General features: G+C 34.1%; 2 protein-coding genes across 4 annotated transcripts; one reads left to right on the top strand and one right to left on the bottom strand.

Annotated features, from left to right (window-relative positions):
* The first annotated feature begins 9,978 nt into the window (after positions 1-9,978).
* Positions 9,979-11,887, top strand: MRPL11 (mitochondrial ribosomal protein L11). 3 transcript variants are annotated; one of them, XM_086441803.1, is made up of 2 exons: positions 9,979-10,137; positions 11,187-11,887. In XM_086441803.1, the coding sequence occupies exon 2, from the start codon at positions 11,200-11,202 to the stop codon at positions 11,665-11,667; it is 468 nt and encodes a 155-aa protein (XP_086297929.1). In that variant the 5' UTR covers positions 9,979-10,137; positions 11,187-11,199; the 3' UTR covers positions 11,668-11,887. The 3 variants fall into 3 exon arrangements, with proteins under 3 accessions (XP_086297929.1, XP_086297931.1, XP_086297930.1); XM_086441805.1 differs by having other exon boundaries at positions 10,008-10,137; positions 11,193-11,887; XM_086441804.1 differs by having other exon boundaries at positions 10,012-10,137; positions 11,162-11,887.
* Positions 11,888-12,838: 951 nt separating this feature from the next.
* Positions 12,839-13,784, bottom strand: CCL (CCR-like protein). The gene is made up of 3 exons (XM_086441802.1): positions 13,453-13,784; positions 13,212-13,370; positions 12,839-13,099 (listed from the first exon to the last, which is right to left on the bottom strand). The coding sequence occupies exons 1-3, from the start codon at positions 13,767-13,769 to the stop codon at positions 13,024-13,026; spliced, it is 552 nt and encodes a 183-aa protein (XP_086297928.1). The 5' UTR covers positions 13,770-13,784; the 3' UTR covers positions 12,839-13,023.
* Between the last annotated feature and the right edge of the window lie 777 nt (positions 13,785-14,561).

The following is a 14,561-nucleotide window of genomic DNA, read 5'->3' as shown; positions in this document are numbered from 1 at the left end:
AGCAACATAAATTTTAAATTTCTTATTCTTTATTAAAGTATGGTTGCATGGGCAGCGCAACAACAAATCTTTTTGGTAAGACAAGTCTGAATTTGTCATCTTTTTAGTTCTAATTATATTTTCGCCTAATTTATTTCATCTTTTATTAGATAAGCAAGATTAGCTGTCAGTAATTAATAACTGATGGTGGGTTTTGATCCCAAGTCATGGTGTCAAGCCTTGTGACTATCTTTGTAAAAGTATTCCCACACCTTGATATGAAAGTGTATGGGAATTATAGATGATTTTCTCGAGATATGAGTGAAAAGTATTTATGATTCTTATTTATTTTCACGTCAAGATGTACGATATGAGATATAATCTTGAGGTCACTCCAGCACGACTCTTTGTAAAAAGTTGCAAGTAGGGTATATATTTATCAATTATAGGTCTTTTTTTAGCCTCACCCTACGATTGAGGTTCTCCATTAAATAAATGGTTGAGAACAAAGAAAAAAAAATTCTCCGTCATCGATCCACATTTTCTAGGAATTAACATAAATTTTTTTTTTTCCAAAGAGACATTTTTCTTGGAAATTCATAGCATCTCAACTATTTGTTTGATTGGGAGTCTCAAACTTTAGTTACGACTAGTGTTTTCCTAACCAATAAATGAGTGGACCATCCTAAATTAAGTCGATGCTTGAGGAATCGATTGGGTCAATGATTTAGACCCACTAGATATAAACATTTGTCATCTTCGCTTGGAATATCAACTTGTTCACGAAGTCCTCGGTGAAAATAACAATACAATGTTAAAGATTGGATATATGAAGCTAATCCTTGAGGTTGACAAAGTTGTAACTTATACAACAAGCTTGTTTTGTTAACTCGTCAAAGTGCAATAAATACACATTGAGAATAAGCATGTGGGGGGTATTTTGACAAGAAAAAAAATATAATATTTGTTTAAAGGCATTTTCGATACAAAATCCAATTTTCAAAGTGTATGTATTGTACTTAACCGTAAAGGCACACGTTAAAAAGACCCATACAACAAATGAATTAAGTGTTCTCACTTCCGAAATAAGCACAATAGGCATGGGATTGTCAATCGGTGGATCCAGGTCCGTCGAGCTAAGCCCTAGTTCTACCCTATAGAGGTGGGTTGTATTGTAGTCCAACCTTAAACTCTTATGGAGCTTGTACTAGTCAAGCCGTGGCACAACCCAAAAAGGCCAAGTTCAAGTTTAGGATAAAATTGGTTATAAAAGCTTTTAATCCCACCTATGGAACCATATGTATAATATTTTGGACAATTACACCGTATATTGAGTCATTCTCGTCATGATGACTGTTTAAAAAAAAAAAAAATTGTCTAATAAGGGGCCGTTCACATTAAGAATAGAGGTTAACCCATGTTTTTTTAGGATGAGTGAGATTAGGACTGGCAATGATTTGAGTTTTATACGATATCTGATCTGAAAAAAATAGGATTTGGATATTATTTTTGGAATTTCGTATTGAATTTGGATGGAAAATTGTAGAATCGATAATTTTTTGCATTGATTTCGGATCAACTCCAATCCAATTCGGAAAAAAAATTCGAACCAAATTTAATTCTATATATATATTTTTAGTTTATATCTATGTCTACATTGTACGCATTATCAGATTTTAGGAATTTTTTCTTCTTCGTCACCTTTTTCAATAATTCACAACAGCCGACACACCACAATCAGAGCCGTTGTCAGAAGAATCTTTGAACGTCACTAGACAACATGTCTAAGTGAGATAAATTAATTGGCAAATATACCCAATTGACAAGGATGAATAAAATCTTTACTATTACATTGAGAGAAGACGGAGTATCAGTGGTTCCACACCAAAATTCGGATCTCAAAAATGCACCCATCTTAATAATTAAACTTAATATAATTAGGTATTTTGATAATAATAAAAAAAATAAAAAAAAAATTGCAACTGTAACCCTAAAATCACGGTTAACTTTCAAAATTACAAAAATATCCATGTAATCTTCAAAATCACTTTGTAATTAATTTTTAAATTACAAATAAACCCTTTATATACATGCGCGTTTGCACATGCCACCTTCTAATATAGAATAAATGGTGTCAACTAAACGTGAATGTGACCTTGTCGATGATCGAAACTTTTGGATTTAGAAGGCTCCATTTTGTTCTAGATGGGAGATCATATTAGCGGCATCCCTGCCTCCATGAATGGATGATCCAATAGATCTCACAATTGAATCTCGAGGTTCTTTGAAGTTTGTGTAACATGGTGTAAACGTGATTTTATAAGAGTCCACTGTTTGCCCCACATCCACTATACACGTGATATGCCTCTCAATTCATAGACAAGTAGCGTGTTTACTTTCATGCCCATATAAATTTTGTGAAGGCCAAGTTGGGTCATTTCCTTAAAGATGATAAATAGGATGAAAAATTACTTGAAGAACCCTGATAGAAGAATTTATTTCTAAATAATCCTTAAGTTTTGTATGGTAGTTTGATAGGATATTAAGTAGACTTTTTTATTTCTTAATGATCCCTCATTATTGGTGAGCTCACGGCTTTTGTTCATTGTCAAACTCGACACTAAAAAAGGCGTCGAGTTCACAATTTTTATTGTCGAACTCACCACATTTATTGTTGAACTTGACATTGATAAAACCCATTCATTTTCAATTTTTAAGTTTTTTCGACTAAAAATACATGGTAAGATCGACAAAAAATTTGAAATAACAACTTGTTAACATGATTTTAATCCAAAATAATCATTCTTGATTGATTTTCATCCAAAAACTAACAAAAAAAGTGAAAAAATCCTAATTTTTTAGATACATCTTCAAAATATTTGAAAATGACCTTTTATTCGTTCTTTTTCGATAGAATGAAATATTCAAAACTTGATTGAAATTTCAAAATTTTAATTTTTTTGGATGAAAATGATGAGTTCAAATGGTTAAAACAATCAATCATGAGAAATACAGGGGATGAAGTCCATGGCATGTTAAATGGATCATCAAGAGACTGTCCAATTCTTAGAGACTATTTAGAAAAAAATCCCTCCATCAGGGTACTTTTAAGTATATTTTCCTAAATAGATCAAAAGGTCACATAATAAATTGAACTACTATATATGGTGTCCAAGGCCATTTCATTGTTAGGGGCTGGTGTACCTTTTACGAGGGCAGACATTGAAAAGCATTTTCTTTCTTGGACTTTTGTGGCCCTAAGCATAATAGAGAACTTAAAAGCAGGTGTAGCTTGTATGGTGAGGATTCCCATTTGGGTACAAGTACGTTATGTCTTAACTAGGGAATAATTGAATTATAAAAGACTTCAAAGGTAATTTTTTTTTAAATGATGGCATTATTTATTGTATAAATATCATAGATGATAGTAATTTTATATAGAAAAATTATATAAAAAAAAATTAAATTAAAAAAAAAGTTGTTTTGGACTGCTCAAGACACTGTGATTCATACTACATTGACATGGAGGTGCACATAGAACCATAAAAGTATTTTCCTCGAGAAAAAACATCTATAGTTATGTGCGCTCCTCCACGCTAGTGCAATGTAAAATCCAGTGTCTTGTGCACTCACTTTGGCATTTTCCATTGAAAATGGACAAATTAAAAAAAGCTTATGACAATCATTTCAATGCGATAAATTAAGAGAAAGTCAATTAGGATGGTTTGGGGACATGTTAAATGAAAGTCGATTATAGTCTTGAAAACAAACCAACAAACGTTGGGCATAATGACCTAGCTTCAAACCCCCTTGTTTGCCACTCACTGGGATTTTTCCCTGCTTACTTGATATGTATGGTTTGTGGAGTATTGACATGCACCTAAGGGATTTGGGTGAGATATGGTGCTCTGAGAAGTCAATTGCCTCGCCTTGCTAGTTAGGCCTTTAGATTCGGCCCCGTTATAAAAACATAAAATAAAAAAATAGTCTCAACTAGAATTAAAATAAAAATGAAAAGTGCAGTGCTCAAATTCCAAAATGGAAATAGGACAATTCTAAATATTACATGTGAATTAAATACAAACCTAAATATCATATATGAGTTAAATTCGAAGGAAACCAAGAAGGAAAATCGTCCCCTCCCCCTAAAGCACAATAAAACATAAAATAAAAATAAATCTATAGGATAAATACGAAATAACAGTTACTCCAATAAATATATTTAATTTCAAAATACCTAACAAGTCATGAAGGAATAGCATAATTAACACAATATAGATTGTTATTTTATTTGCACACCTTGTGTCCTTAACTTTGTAATGTTCTTAATTCATTTTTAGTTCAAATTCAGAATTGAGTGCCTAGCAAAATTAGCATGCATTGTGAAAATTTGAGAGTCTACAGTTAGATCTCAATAATTTGTAGTATATATCAAAGTGAATTGATGGTAAAAGGGTAATTTTGAGGAAAGATAACTTAAATGGATTGATGGAGATATAAGAAATGTGGCAAAAGTTACTCTTACCAAATATCCAAGCTTAATAACCCCACCCTTTGACTATTTGAGTCGACGAAGGAGTAAGGACAAAATGTGGGGGTAAATAAGTATTTTTACTGCCTATCCATAAATCGTAATCAACCAGAGGTAAATTTAGTAATTTAGATAATTGGATGCTTTTATCATGTGTCTTAAGGGCACACTTTGAGCTGCATTAAATACACCTTTAAATTATTTTTAACTACCAAAAATCTCTTTAAAATAAAAGTTTCCACCAAAAGTACCTTCAAATGCTTATTTTCAAGGTGTATTTAGTGTATCTGAACATGTGCCTCTAGAGCACAAGTTAACAAAACCCATTTTAATTTGGACTAATGATAAAATGACTTTAAAAAAATATTTACACGATTGACATAGTAAATGCACGTAATCGTAAATCATTTTTCTCGTGTATTTCAAAGAAAAAGATCTATGATTTTGTGCACTTATCACGTCAACCATGTAGAGACTAAGTACTTTTTCTTTTGAGTCAGATTATCACGACTCATTTGGACTTCACTTGTAAGATCCAAGTTCAAATTTACTGTTATCACAAAGAATAATGATAACTTGACTCCCCCTTCAAACAAACTCTCCCCACATGGATGTGCATAGAACCATAATTTTTTCTCGAGATACATAATAACACATTTATAGGGATGTGTAGTTGTGTATGCCAAATAAAGAAGTCAATGGTTCTATGCACATCCATGTGAGGAGAGTTAGAAAATCACGGACTCCATCAACAAATGATTCATTGAACTTTAATCCTCTTCTTTTCACATTAAGCAATCTTACATTCTAAATCTCTTGCTCCTTCCACCTCAATCCCAAGGAAAGAGAGAAGTGTTTTGGGCTTTAATGTCGGTGGGGTTGATAAGGAAGGTGAAATTTGCCATTTTGAAAACATGCAGGGGTTGGGGTTAAGAGGATTAAATTTACAATAGAAAGATAAGGACTAAATACTTGCAGATCAGTAAGATCCTGTTGCACCCCAATTAAACACAACCCACGTGGTGCCCTAATATTTATTTAATAGCCAAACACCGTTTCTTTTAAACAGCAAAATCGGATTCTTTCAACTGTACGAGTGAAATCCGCTTAGTTGTTCAGTGGACCCACTTGTGTTCCTATTCTGCAGGCAATTATCGATTGTAAGAATTCATGTGGGCTCCACGTTTGGTTTTAAGTTTATAGACAAGGAAAACACTTCTTACTTACTTAGTAAGATTTTAACTTTTGCTAAGGTCGTCGAGCTCAAATGGAACACCACATTGGCAATCCATCACCAGAGCACTCTAGATTTCATGCAAAAGCTCATATTAAGAAAAAAAAAAAAAGAACTTTGTTGGAGACTGATCCAACACTTTGAAAAAGGATTGCTAGAACTTCCTTAGAACTCTTAGATTTAAAATTAAAATTTAACGATTAAAAATAATAATTTATTTTAGTCATCTAAGTTTATAAACTTTTATCGTCTACAATATTGTGACATCTGATCATATTTTTGGATGATCCTTAGTAAGAGTTGAAATATTACTTTGTTAGTAAGGTTAGTGCACACTATAAACAAATTCCTGTTTATTACAGAACCACCAGACCAAAAGCATGTCTCACTCCTTTATATCTTTCCTTTTCTTTGTTTGTATTTATTACGGACATGAAACGGGATTAATTTTTATTAATGGTTTCGAAACGGAACCAGAACGACTCTGAACTAAATTCTTATCCTGTTAATCTCATACGCAACAACAAACGGTTCAGCTGATATCGATCAACCATAAGATAACAACACGTGTCCGTGGAAAAATCAATCCTTTTGAAACCCACCAGGTGGCAGATAGATATCGATTGATTTACGAATCCAACGCACGTTTCCCAAGACTAAGGATAGTTGGAAGTTGGAACGTTAAAGGTGAGGTCACACATAGTACAAAACACGTCATTGTAAAATTTAAAATTAATTAACTCAATTAGTACTTAATAATGTGCTCTTAATTAAATAAGTATTTTCTTGGAGGTCGCCATCGATGTTTGAGGAAATGTAAACAGAAGAGGTTGGTGTGTGGGAGCGAAGCACAAGAAATGATGTCGAGGGTTAGAGGACAAGGTGGGCCATCCATTGTGCCCCCACCTAACATCTACTAATAATGGATTATTGGTCCACGATCAGGAGGTAATAGTAGTAGGGTGCGCACGTTTGGTCAGGGTTATAATAATTAAATAAGAGAATTTCTATTAACACACCAATTTTTACTTGTAATAAAAGAATTGGTGTGTTGTAAGTAAAAGTTGACATGCCAATATAAATTCTCTAAAATAATACAACATAGCATTTAGGAGGCTTCTAATATCTCAATTCTAAAATAATTAGGGGTGCAACTTGGTCCGGTTCAAATCGAGAACCGAATTGAACCAAATTAAGAATCGAACTCCTTTGCAATAAATATATATATATTATGAATTATTTTAAGAATTAGGATATAGATTAGATTAGTGATCTTTTATGAATAAATTAATGATTTTTTATGAATAAATTTGTGATTTATTGTATGTAATTTTATATTTATTTTTTCATTAAAAAATATTACTTACAATTTATAGAATATTAATAATCTATAGAATCGAATCGAACCGAATCAAATCGACTTTAATTCAGTTTGGATTGGTTTAGTTCCAATGGAATTTGGTTTGGTTTTGATTCTTATTTAACGAAATCAACCTATGTCGGTTCGATTCCAATTTGACCTCAAATTGAACCAAGTTGCCCCACTAATAATAATTGTTAGGAGAAAAATATTTTGTTACATTTGAGTCGTAAAACTTAATAATAGATTAGACCCCGAAAAAAATAAATAAAATCACATCAATCAATTTTGGATTCGGGAGTGAACTCCCAAGTCTTCCTACTGTGTGATCCTCGGGATAATTCTAATTAAAGTTACCTAATTCACAATTTAGGTTCCAAACCATGAACCGATTTGAACTGAATCAGTTTGTGGTAAGGGTCGCTCCTGATTCGCGAAAAGTGGCGAACTGAACTAGCTTCATTACTTTACATTGTTATTATTTTTACTTCCTCCTTAACTTATTGATAGTATTTAATCTACCCCTAAGTTTTTAAAAATGATAGCAAACTCCTTTGGCATTGGTCTTTATTAATAGACCGATGGAAAATGATCAAATAACCCTTACCTTCAACCTGACTGGTGAACCATGAATCCAAATTCGAACTGAGCAAACTCATGAACCAGGCAACATAACATAGGTTCTAAGAATAAAAAGGTTGGAGTCCAAATGTTAGAAGAGATGAATTCATTCATCCCAAATAACAAGCAAACATAACCGATCAACACATGCTTTGACATTGAGATGGAACAAAAGCATTGTAAATATCTACACTTGTCCCTCGTACACGAAAGAGTTTATATAAAGTCAAGCCTCAAAAGAGTCACTCACATGTGATGTTTGAAATCATATTAGATAAAATTATACAAGCAAATCTAAACGTGACATATCAAAAATTATATATTAGAGAGTGATGAAGGAAAATATATGCAATTTTTCTCTAGAATGCCTTGTTACTTTGCGAAAATTTATACGGACTTAATTGTCAAAATGTGAGCACGAGAACAGCGGGGCTTGTAATTTATAGTACCACTTCACATAGACTAAATAGAAGAGTCGAGTTTTCAAGCTTGTTCATGTGAAAGAAGTCATATTTGTATATTAAATAAGAAGTCTCTACATGGGTCCTTTGATAATAGAGCCACATAATAAGAGATCTGATTCAAAACGAAAATGGATTTTAATTAGATCCCTTAAAAGATGAATAAATGATCAAGAGACTTTAGGCCCAAGTAAATACAGCATAATGGGCCTAGCTTTTTGTAAGATAAGCTTATACCAAACCCAATTATTTAGTGGGCCATATATATATATATATATATATATATTTATTTCCTCACATAACCACCACACAAATGAGTTCAACCTAATGTTAGAAGGAGTATGGATCTTCAACTCCTTGATGAATTGTTAGTATATATTACTGACCCTCTCCTTGATGAATTTGCACACTAAAAATCAGACTCATTGGTGAACTATAATTGAGGACTTCAAAACTGTTCATTGGTGATGTAGGCTAAACTTACAAAATCAAGATGAGAATAGAGGGAAGAAGATGAAAACTCTAAAAATGGCAAAAAAAAAAAAAAAAAAAAATCAAAGTCAAAATAACTTTAAAACGCGATTTTGAAGGTTCAAAAGGCCGACGAGAATATAAAACTCATTTTATAATAATTACAAACATTTAAATTCTTTAAATTTGTCATATATGCATAAACTGCACCGAGAAAAAGATAAATCAGAAACCTCGGTCCCATTTTTCGAAGAAAATCTGCCAGTTAAATTATTTTTATCCCATATTTATGAACCAGATAGCCCGGCCATTATTGTTAGGTTCTGGTTTGGCTGAGTTTTAAAACCATCCTCACATAAGTGACCCAAATCTTGGAGATAAGGCTTTGAAGATGATGATTATTAGTTTGTGGCTTAACATCAAATTTGCATCTTCGATTTCGATGCATAGATGATTATTAGATGGTCCAATATACAAAATTTCTAATATTGGATTTGAATTCAGTTTTTTATTTTTATTTTTTTTCTATATTCGAATATCTTTTGGATATTGAGACATCCGTTTGTTAGGTATATTATTATTAGGAAAATGCTGAAGTAACATTGAAATTGACACCGTTTCACACATTACCGATGTGGATGTGTGTACAAAACCATAGATGCTTTTCCGAGATACAATTGAGAAGCATTTATGGTTTTGTGTACACCAATGTGTGAAACCATATCAATTTCAATGTTACTCCAACATGACTTCTTATTATTAAGAGCTGCTATTGGCACCTAAGTTTTGTTTATTACACCGCAATTAAGAAAATCTCAATGAAAACTCTCTCTCAATTTTTTTTTTTTCAATTTAAAATTTTATAGGTGCCTAATCCTAATTGTAAGCAATTGTTGAAGTTATTTGAATATATTACGATGCTTTGTAATGTTGAGATAATAACCAGAATCAAACTTTTATAATGTTTGAATGGTGTGATTTAAGTTGTCCCAAAGACATGGTTTATTCTAATTGTAAGACTTTCCTTTTTAAAATCTTGTCCTGGATATGTCGTTGGAGACGACCCAGTCTCATTCATGGCTTAGACGAGAAGTCAAAATGAGTTTTAAAACCATGGTTCTAAGTTCTAACACCTTCAAATTCAATTAGGGCGTGATAAAAGAAGAGAGCTGTTATTGCAATGCCAACTTTTACTAATGCAACACCAATTCCTATACAAAGCACTAAAGAATTGCACAAGTTTAGTGTCATTGGTAAAAAGTTGGTGTGGCATTAGTAACTCTCTAAAAGAATTTAAGAAGTGGGGTGTAATAAGTAAAAATTGGGGTAGCAAAGCACCTCACTTATTTTTCATTCCTCTCTCAAGTCTCAACTCTCAAGTCCCAAACTTCACCCAGCACAACAGTCCAACTTAGGGCTTACTAAGTACGAACCAGGGAGGAGGACGACGGTGCTCATCCAGCAATAATTGAAATTCCAGGTAACCCTCTCTCTCTCTCTCTCTCATGCCAAAAAACCCTTAGTTTTCTCAGAAAATCTTTCATCTTCATTCTTTCAATCTTTCCATCACACTTGAAACCATTGATTTTTTTTTTATTACCCAAACTTCCATCGTTTTCTAATTTCCCAAAATAGAACCTTATCTTCTATCCTTCGCTTGCTCACGATCTAAAAACCATCGAAGACTAGTTTTGAAGATCAAGAATCAAGGGTTTTATTGGATGGTTTGCAGATGATTGGTTTAATTGATTATTTAAAAATCAATTTTGTGTGTGTATAAGTTGAAGATGAGGGCTTTGAGAGTTGGGAGAATATTTATAGAGATTTCAAATTGTTCGATAGGTTTTTTTAGGGTTATTCAACTTGATTTACCTATCAAGGAATCTTATATCCTATAAATTGTTCCGATTCCATTTCTGACAATGATATATAATATCTATCGGATTTCGAATTTGAATTCGGATAGGTTCACAAACAAATGAGTTTTTGTTATAGAATATAGATCATTTGATTACAAAATTTCATTTTATAACAATTAGAAACACTTTAAATTCTCTAAATTTGTCATATATAAAATGCACCAAATAAGTACCCTAGATAGCCCGGACATTATCCCTACAGTTGAGATTGGATGACATTGTTTCCAAACTTTCCTTACACCTTGTAGAAAATTATTGATTTTTTTTACCCAAAATCCTATTATTTTCTACTTTTACAAAAACCCTATCTTGCCTTGAAGTTTGAAGGTAAAAGGGTTGAAAGATGACTGACTGGTTTTCAAAACAAAATGAACGTTTTTTTTTTTTCAGGGCATTCAGATCATTTTATATTAGTCTATCGTAGAAGACTGAAATCAATGGGGGCATCTCATGGATTCAAATTTTGGATGTTATTCAAATCCGATTTCATTTATCGGAAGAATTTGATATTATTGGATATCCGATAAGCTCATGTGACTTGAATTTGAATATTACTTAAATTTATACTAAAATGTGGAACTATAGTTTATAAACAAAAGCCTTTTCTCAGCATCAGCAACAACATGGCCTCTGTGAAAGAGATCCTAGCTCGTCGACCAGTAGCTGCAACCATTCGGCTCACTGTCCCAGCTGGAGCCGCCCGACCTGCCCCACCAGTTGGACCTGCTCTAGGTCAATATCGGCTTAACCTAATGGCCTTCTGCAAGGACTTCAATGCTCGAACCCAGAAATACAAACCAGACACTCCAATGGCTGTCACCATTACCGCTTTCAAAGACAACACATTTGAATTCACCGTTAAGTCTCCATCAGTCACTTGGTACCTCAAAAAGGCAGCAGGGATCGAGTCTGGTAGCGGCCGACCTGGTCACATTGTTGCGTCGACCTTAACCGTAAAGCACATATACGAAATTGCTAAGATAAAGCAATCTGATCCTTACTGCCAGTACATGTCTTTGGAAGCAATTTGCAAGTCGATCATCGGAACCGCTAACACTATGGGGATTAAGGTTCAGAAGGATTTGGATTGAATTTTGAGAATTCTTCTACGGGTTTTGTTTGAATCTTAGATTATTTTCTCATGTTTCTTTTCTTTTTTTGTTTGATGTGGAGAAAGAATATTGTCACTCTTTTGGATTGATTGTTAACATATTGAATGAGATGCGAAGCTAAGATTTCTTTCATCTTAGTTTAGATTGTAATATTTCAAAGTCTAAAATTTTAACAATATTGAACATTGGTTGGAGATAACTTGAACCTTGAATGAATCAAACGTGTGTATTTCCTTTTCACATGTGATGAAGGACGGGTAGATGTAACTGTTTCATACTAGATGATAACTTAACCCTTTGTTGGAACTATTTCGTTTGTCGGCCAATTAGCATTGATTTTCTGTTATGGATCTGAGCTTTTCGTTGTTGTTTTTTTTTGATAAATATAAATTATATTAATGAAGAAAAAAGAGAAGAGGAGGCTGAGAAAGCCCTCAAAAATAAGACAAAATACAAAGAAAGAAAGAAAAATTACACTCCCGGCGGGAGATAGAACTAACAACAAATTACTTCCTAATTAAACACAAAATCTTGGAAGCACACTCCCTCAAAATCTTTACTCATCTTTGACCAAAGGAGAAGAAATCCCAAAAACACAAAAAAAAAATCGTTGTCGTTGTTGAGATGATATAGTCTTGTGCAAATGAAGACCGATGACAACAATAGTGAGATGGGTTATGTATGTTGGAGGTTTTACAAGTGTGAGAGGAAGAGCGAAAGGACTTCTATTGATGTGTTGGTGCAAATACGACTATATGGAAGCCATCACTTAAGATCCTTCTTTTTTTTTTTGAAGAGTATAATATATTGAAGAGAGGGAAAAAATATAAGGAGGCCGAGAAAGCCTCACAAAGATCAGCCATCGCTTAAGATCTTTGTGAATATGGAGGAATAAGATTCTCTTAGTTGGACTTTGACGATGATGCATCTTTAGATCATCTTCTACTTGATTGTCAAAACTGCATATTGCTTTTGAGTTGTGCTTTGGAGGGTTATTGGGCTGATCATGAACAAGTCAGGTCAGTTATTGTTAACAGGCCTCAAGAGTCATGGATGAGTGACACTGCTAGTGTGGTGTAACTGTAGGTTGGTCATGCTTTATGTTTAGGTCCCATAGACACACTGATGAACATGAGCTTGAGAGAAGTAGTTTGTGGAATTCTATGTTTCATATTTTAATCTTTCAAGTTAACTACAATACAGCATTCTAGAAGAAGTCTTTATTCCATAGTTACAGCGCCAAGTATAGTCCATTTACAACAAAACACGAAAAACAAAAGAAGAAGAAAAAGAGTTGGAATAGATTCTCAATAGTTATTTGTACGTGAGTTCATTTTAGTTGACCGACTTCTGGTACTCGGGCTGACAGAATTCTCCGCCAAGATCATCACAAGCCTCTTCTAAGAACACTCTGTAACATTAATCGACATAGTGCAGTTAGGCGGCATCCCAGCTTTGTATAATTTATGCAAAAAACAATTCAAAACTATAAAATTACAAGTGTGGGTAGTGTGAGATCTTACGTTTTGGGATCGTTATACTCGATATATTCTCTATCGACCGACTCTTCGATTTTCTTGCTCGGTGTGCTTTTGTCCTCTGGTTTAAGTTTCGCTTCAGGATACATTTTTGCGTCGCAAGCATCTCCTCCAATTGTGTCACAAGCTTCTGCAGGAAATACACTACAAAATAGATTAAACTTCATCACATTTTTTTTTAATATCCGTAATCGAGGATACAAAGGGAAGGAACAAAGTGGCTTACGAGGTCAAGGAGCTATAATCAACTGTAGAAGCATCGGAGGCTTCGGGGGTAGCTTTGATTGGGAGACATCGTGAAGCAAGCTTTGGAAGAATTCTTAATTGTGTGGTGGAGGTTTTGGTGGGTATTAGAGGTGGAAGGGAAGGTGCAAAGCACAAAGCTGTCTGCATGTTGGATGGGGTTCTGTAAAAGATGGGATTTGGAGAAGTGGCAATGAGAGGAGTGAGTGCTTCCAATTTATTGGTGTGTTGGGAGATAAGGTAGATGAGATATTTGTATCTGGAATTCTGGATAAGGTTGAAATCCTTGGAAGTGCTCATGTTCGGTAGTTTTAAGAGACCACATCTACTCATGATTTTAAAACTCAGTTTCTCGTCTTGTGACCCAACAAGACCGAGATGACTCGTCCGAGTTGTGAGTGATGTTGAAGACTGTAGATGCTGATTTCTGGTCTACAATATTCCTTCATCTCTTTGCTCGGGCGGACCTACGAATTAGCCCACTTCGACGATCAAGTTAGACACTAAGACAATCAAGTCTATAAATCTTAATCTAATTTCAGAGAGAAGAAGAAAAGAACTCCCTCTTTTACCCATGGTCCTCTTCCTTTTATAAGCATCTAATTTGATCATTTTCTGTGTCATTCTCTGAGGTGACTCAGGACAGTTAGCTTACTCTCTGACATGTAAACTGCGGGAGTAGTTGCAACTGCTCTGTCAATCCTGGAATAATCAGAGCTAATCTGACATGATATGGGCTGCCAGAGTTATCAATCAATGGCACATCTGTCAAACTCGTCTCGCCGACCTATCTTGGCATTTGATATTCACGGAACACGTCATTCGTGCTACTTGACGGATTTGTGGTGCAGACACGAGCTGGGCGTCCATGCGTCCGAGGAATGGAATCAACTGGGCACATATCGAATCAACTGGGCACATATAGTAGTTCTTCCGAGCTTCAAGTCTATCTTCCGAACTTCATTCGAGCCACGTGTCTGTACTTGAGAATTTCCCCCCACAAAGACCAACCTAGAAATCAATCTCTGATTCTCTGTAGATTTGTGGATTTAAGCCTCGTTTGTTTGGATATAATTAAGTTCTGATTTCTGA

Source organism: Akebia trifoliata, chromosome 5 (genome assembly GCF_017979445.1).
Source record: "Akebia trifoliata isolate Shusen 1 chromosome 5, ASM1797944v1, whole genome shotgun sequence".
Classification (NCBI taxonomy): Eukaryota; Viridiplantae; Streptophyta; class Magnoliopsida; order Ranunculales; family Lardizabalaceae; genus Akebia; species Akebia trifoliata.
This window is presented reverse-complemented; position numbering and strand designations above follow the sequence as displayed.

Excerpts from the sequence above, each read along its gene's own strand:
- MRPL11 (XM_086441803.1), top strand. The coding sequence starts at position 11,200 with ATGGCCTCTGTGAAAGAGATCCTAGCTCGTCGACCAGTAGCTGCAACC.
- CCL (XM_086441802.1), bottom strand. The coding sequence starts at position 13,769 with ATGAGCACTTCCAAGGATTTCAACCTTATCCAGAATTCCAGATACAAA. Across the intron at positions 13,371-13,452 it reads GATTATAGCTCCTTGACCTC|TGTATTTCCTGCAGAAGCTT; the intron begins GTAAGCCACTTT and ends TCTATTTTGTAG. Across the intron at positions 13,100-13,211 it reads GAGTATAACGATCCCAAAAC|AGTGTTCTTAGAAGAGGCTT; the intron begins GTAAGATCTCAC and ends TTAATGTTACAG.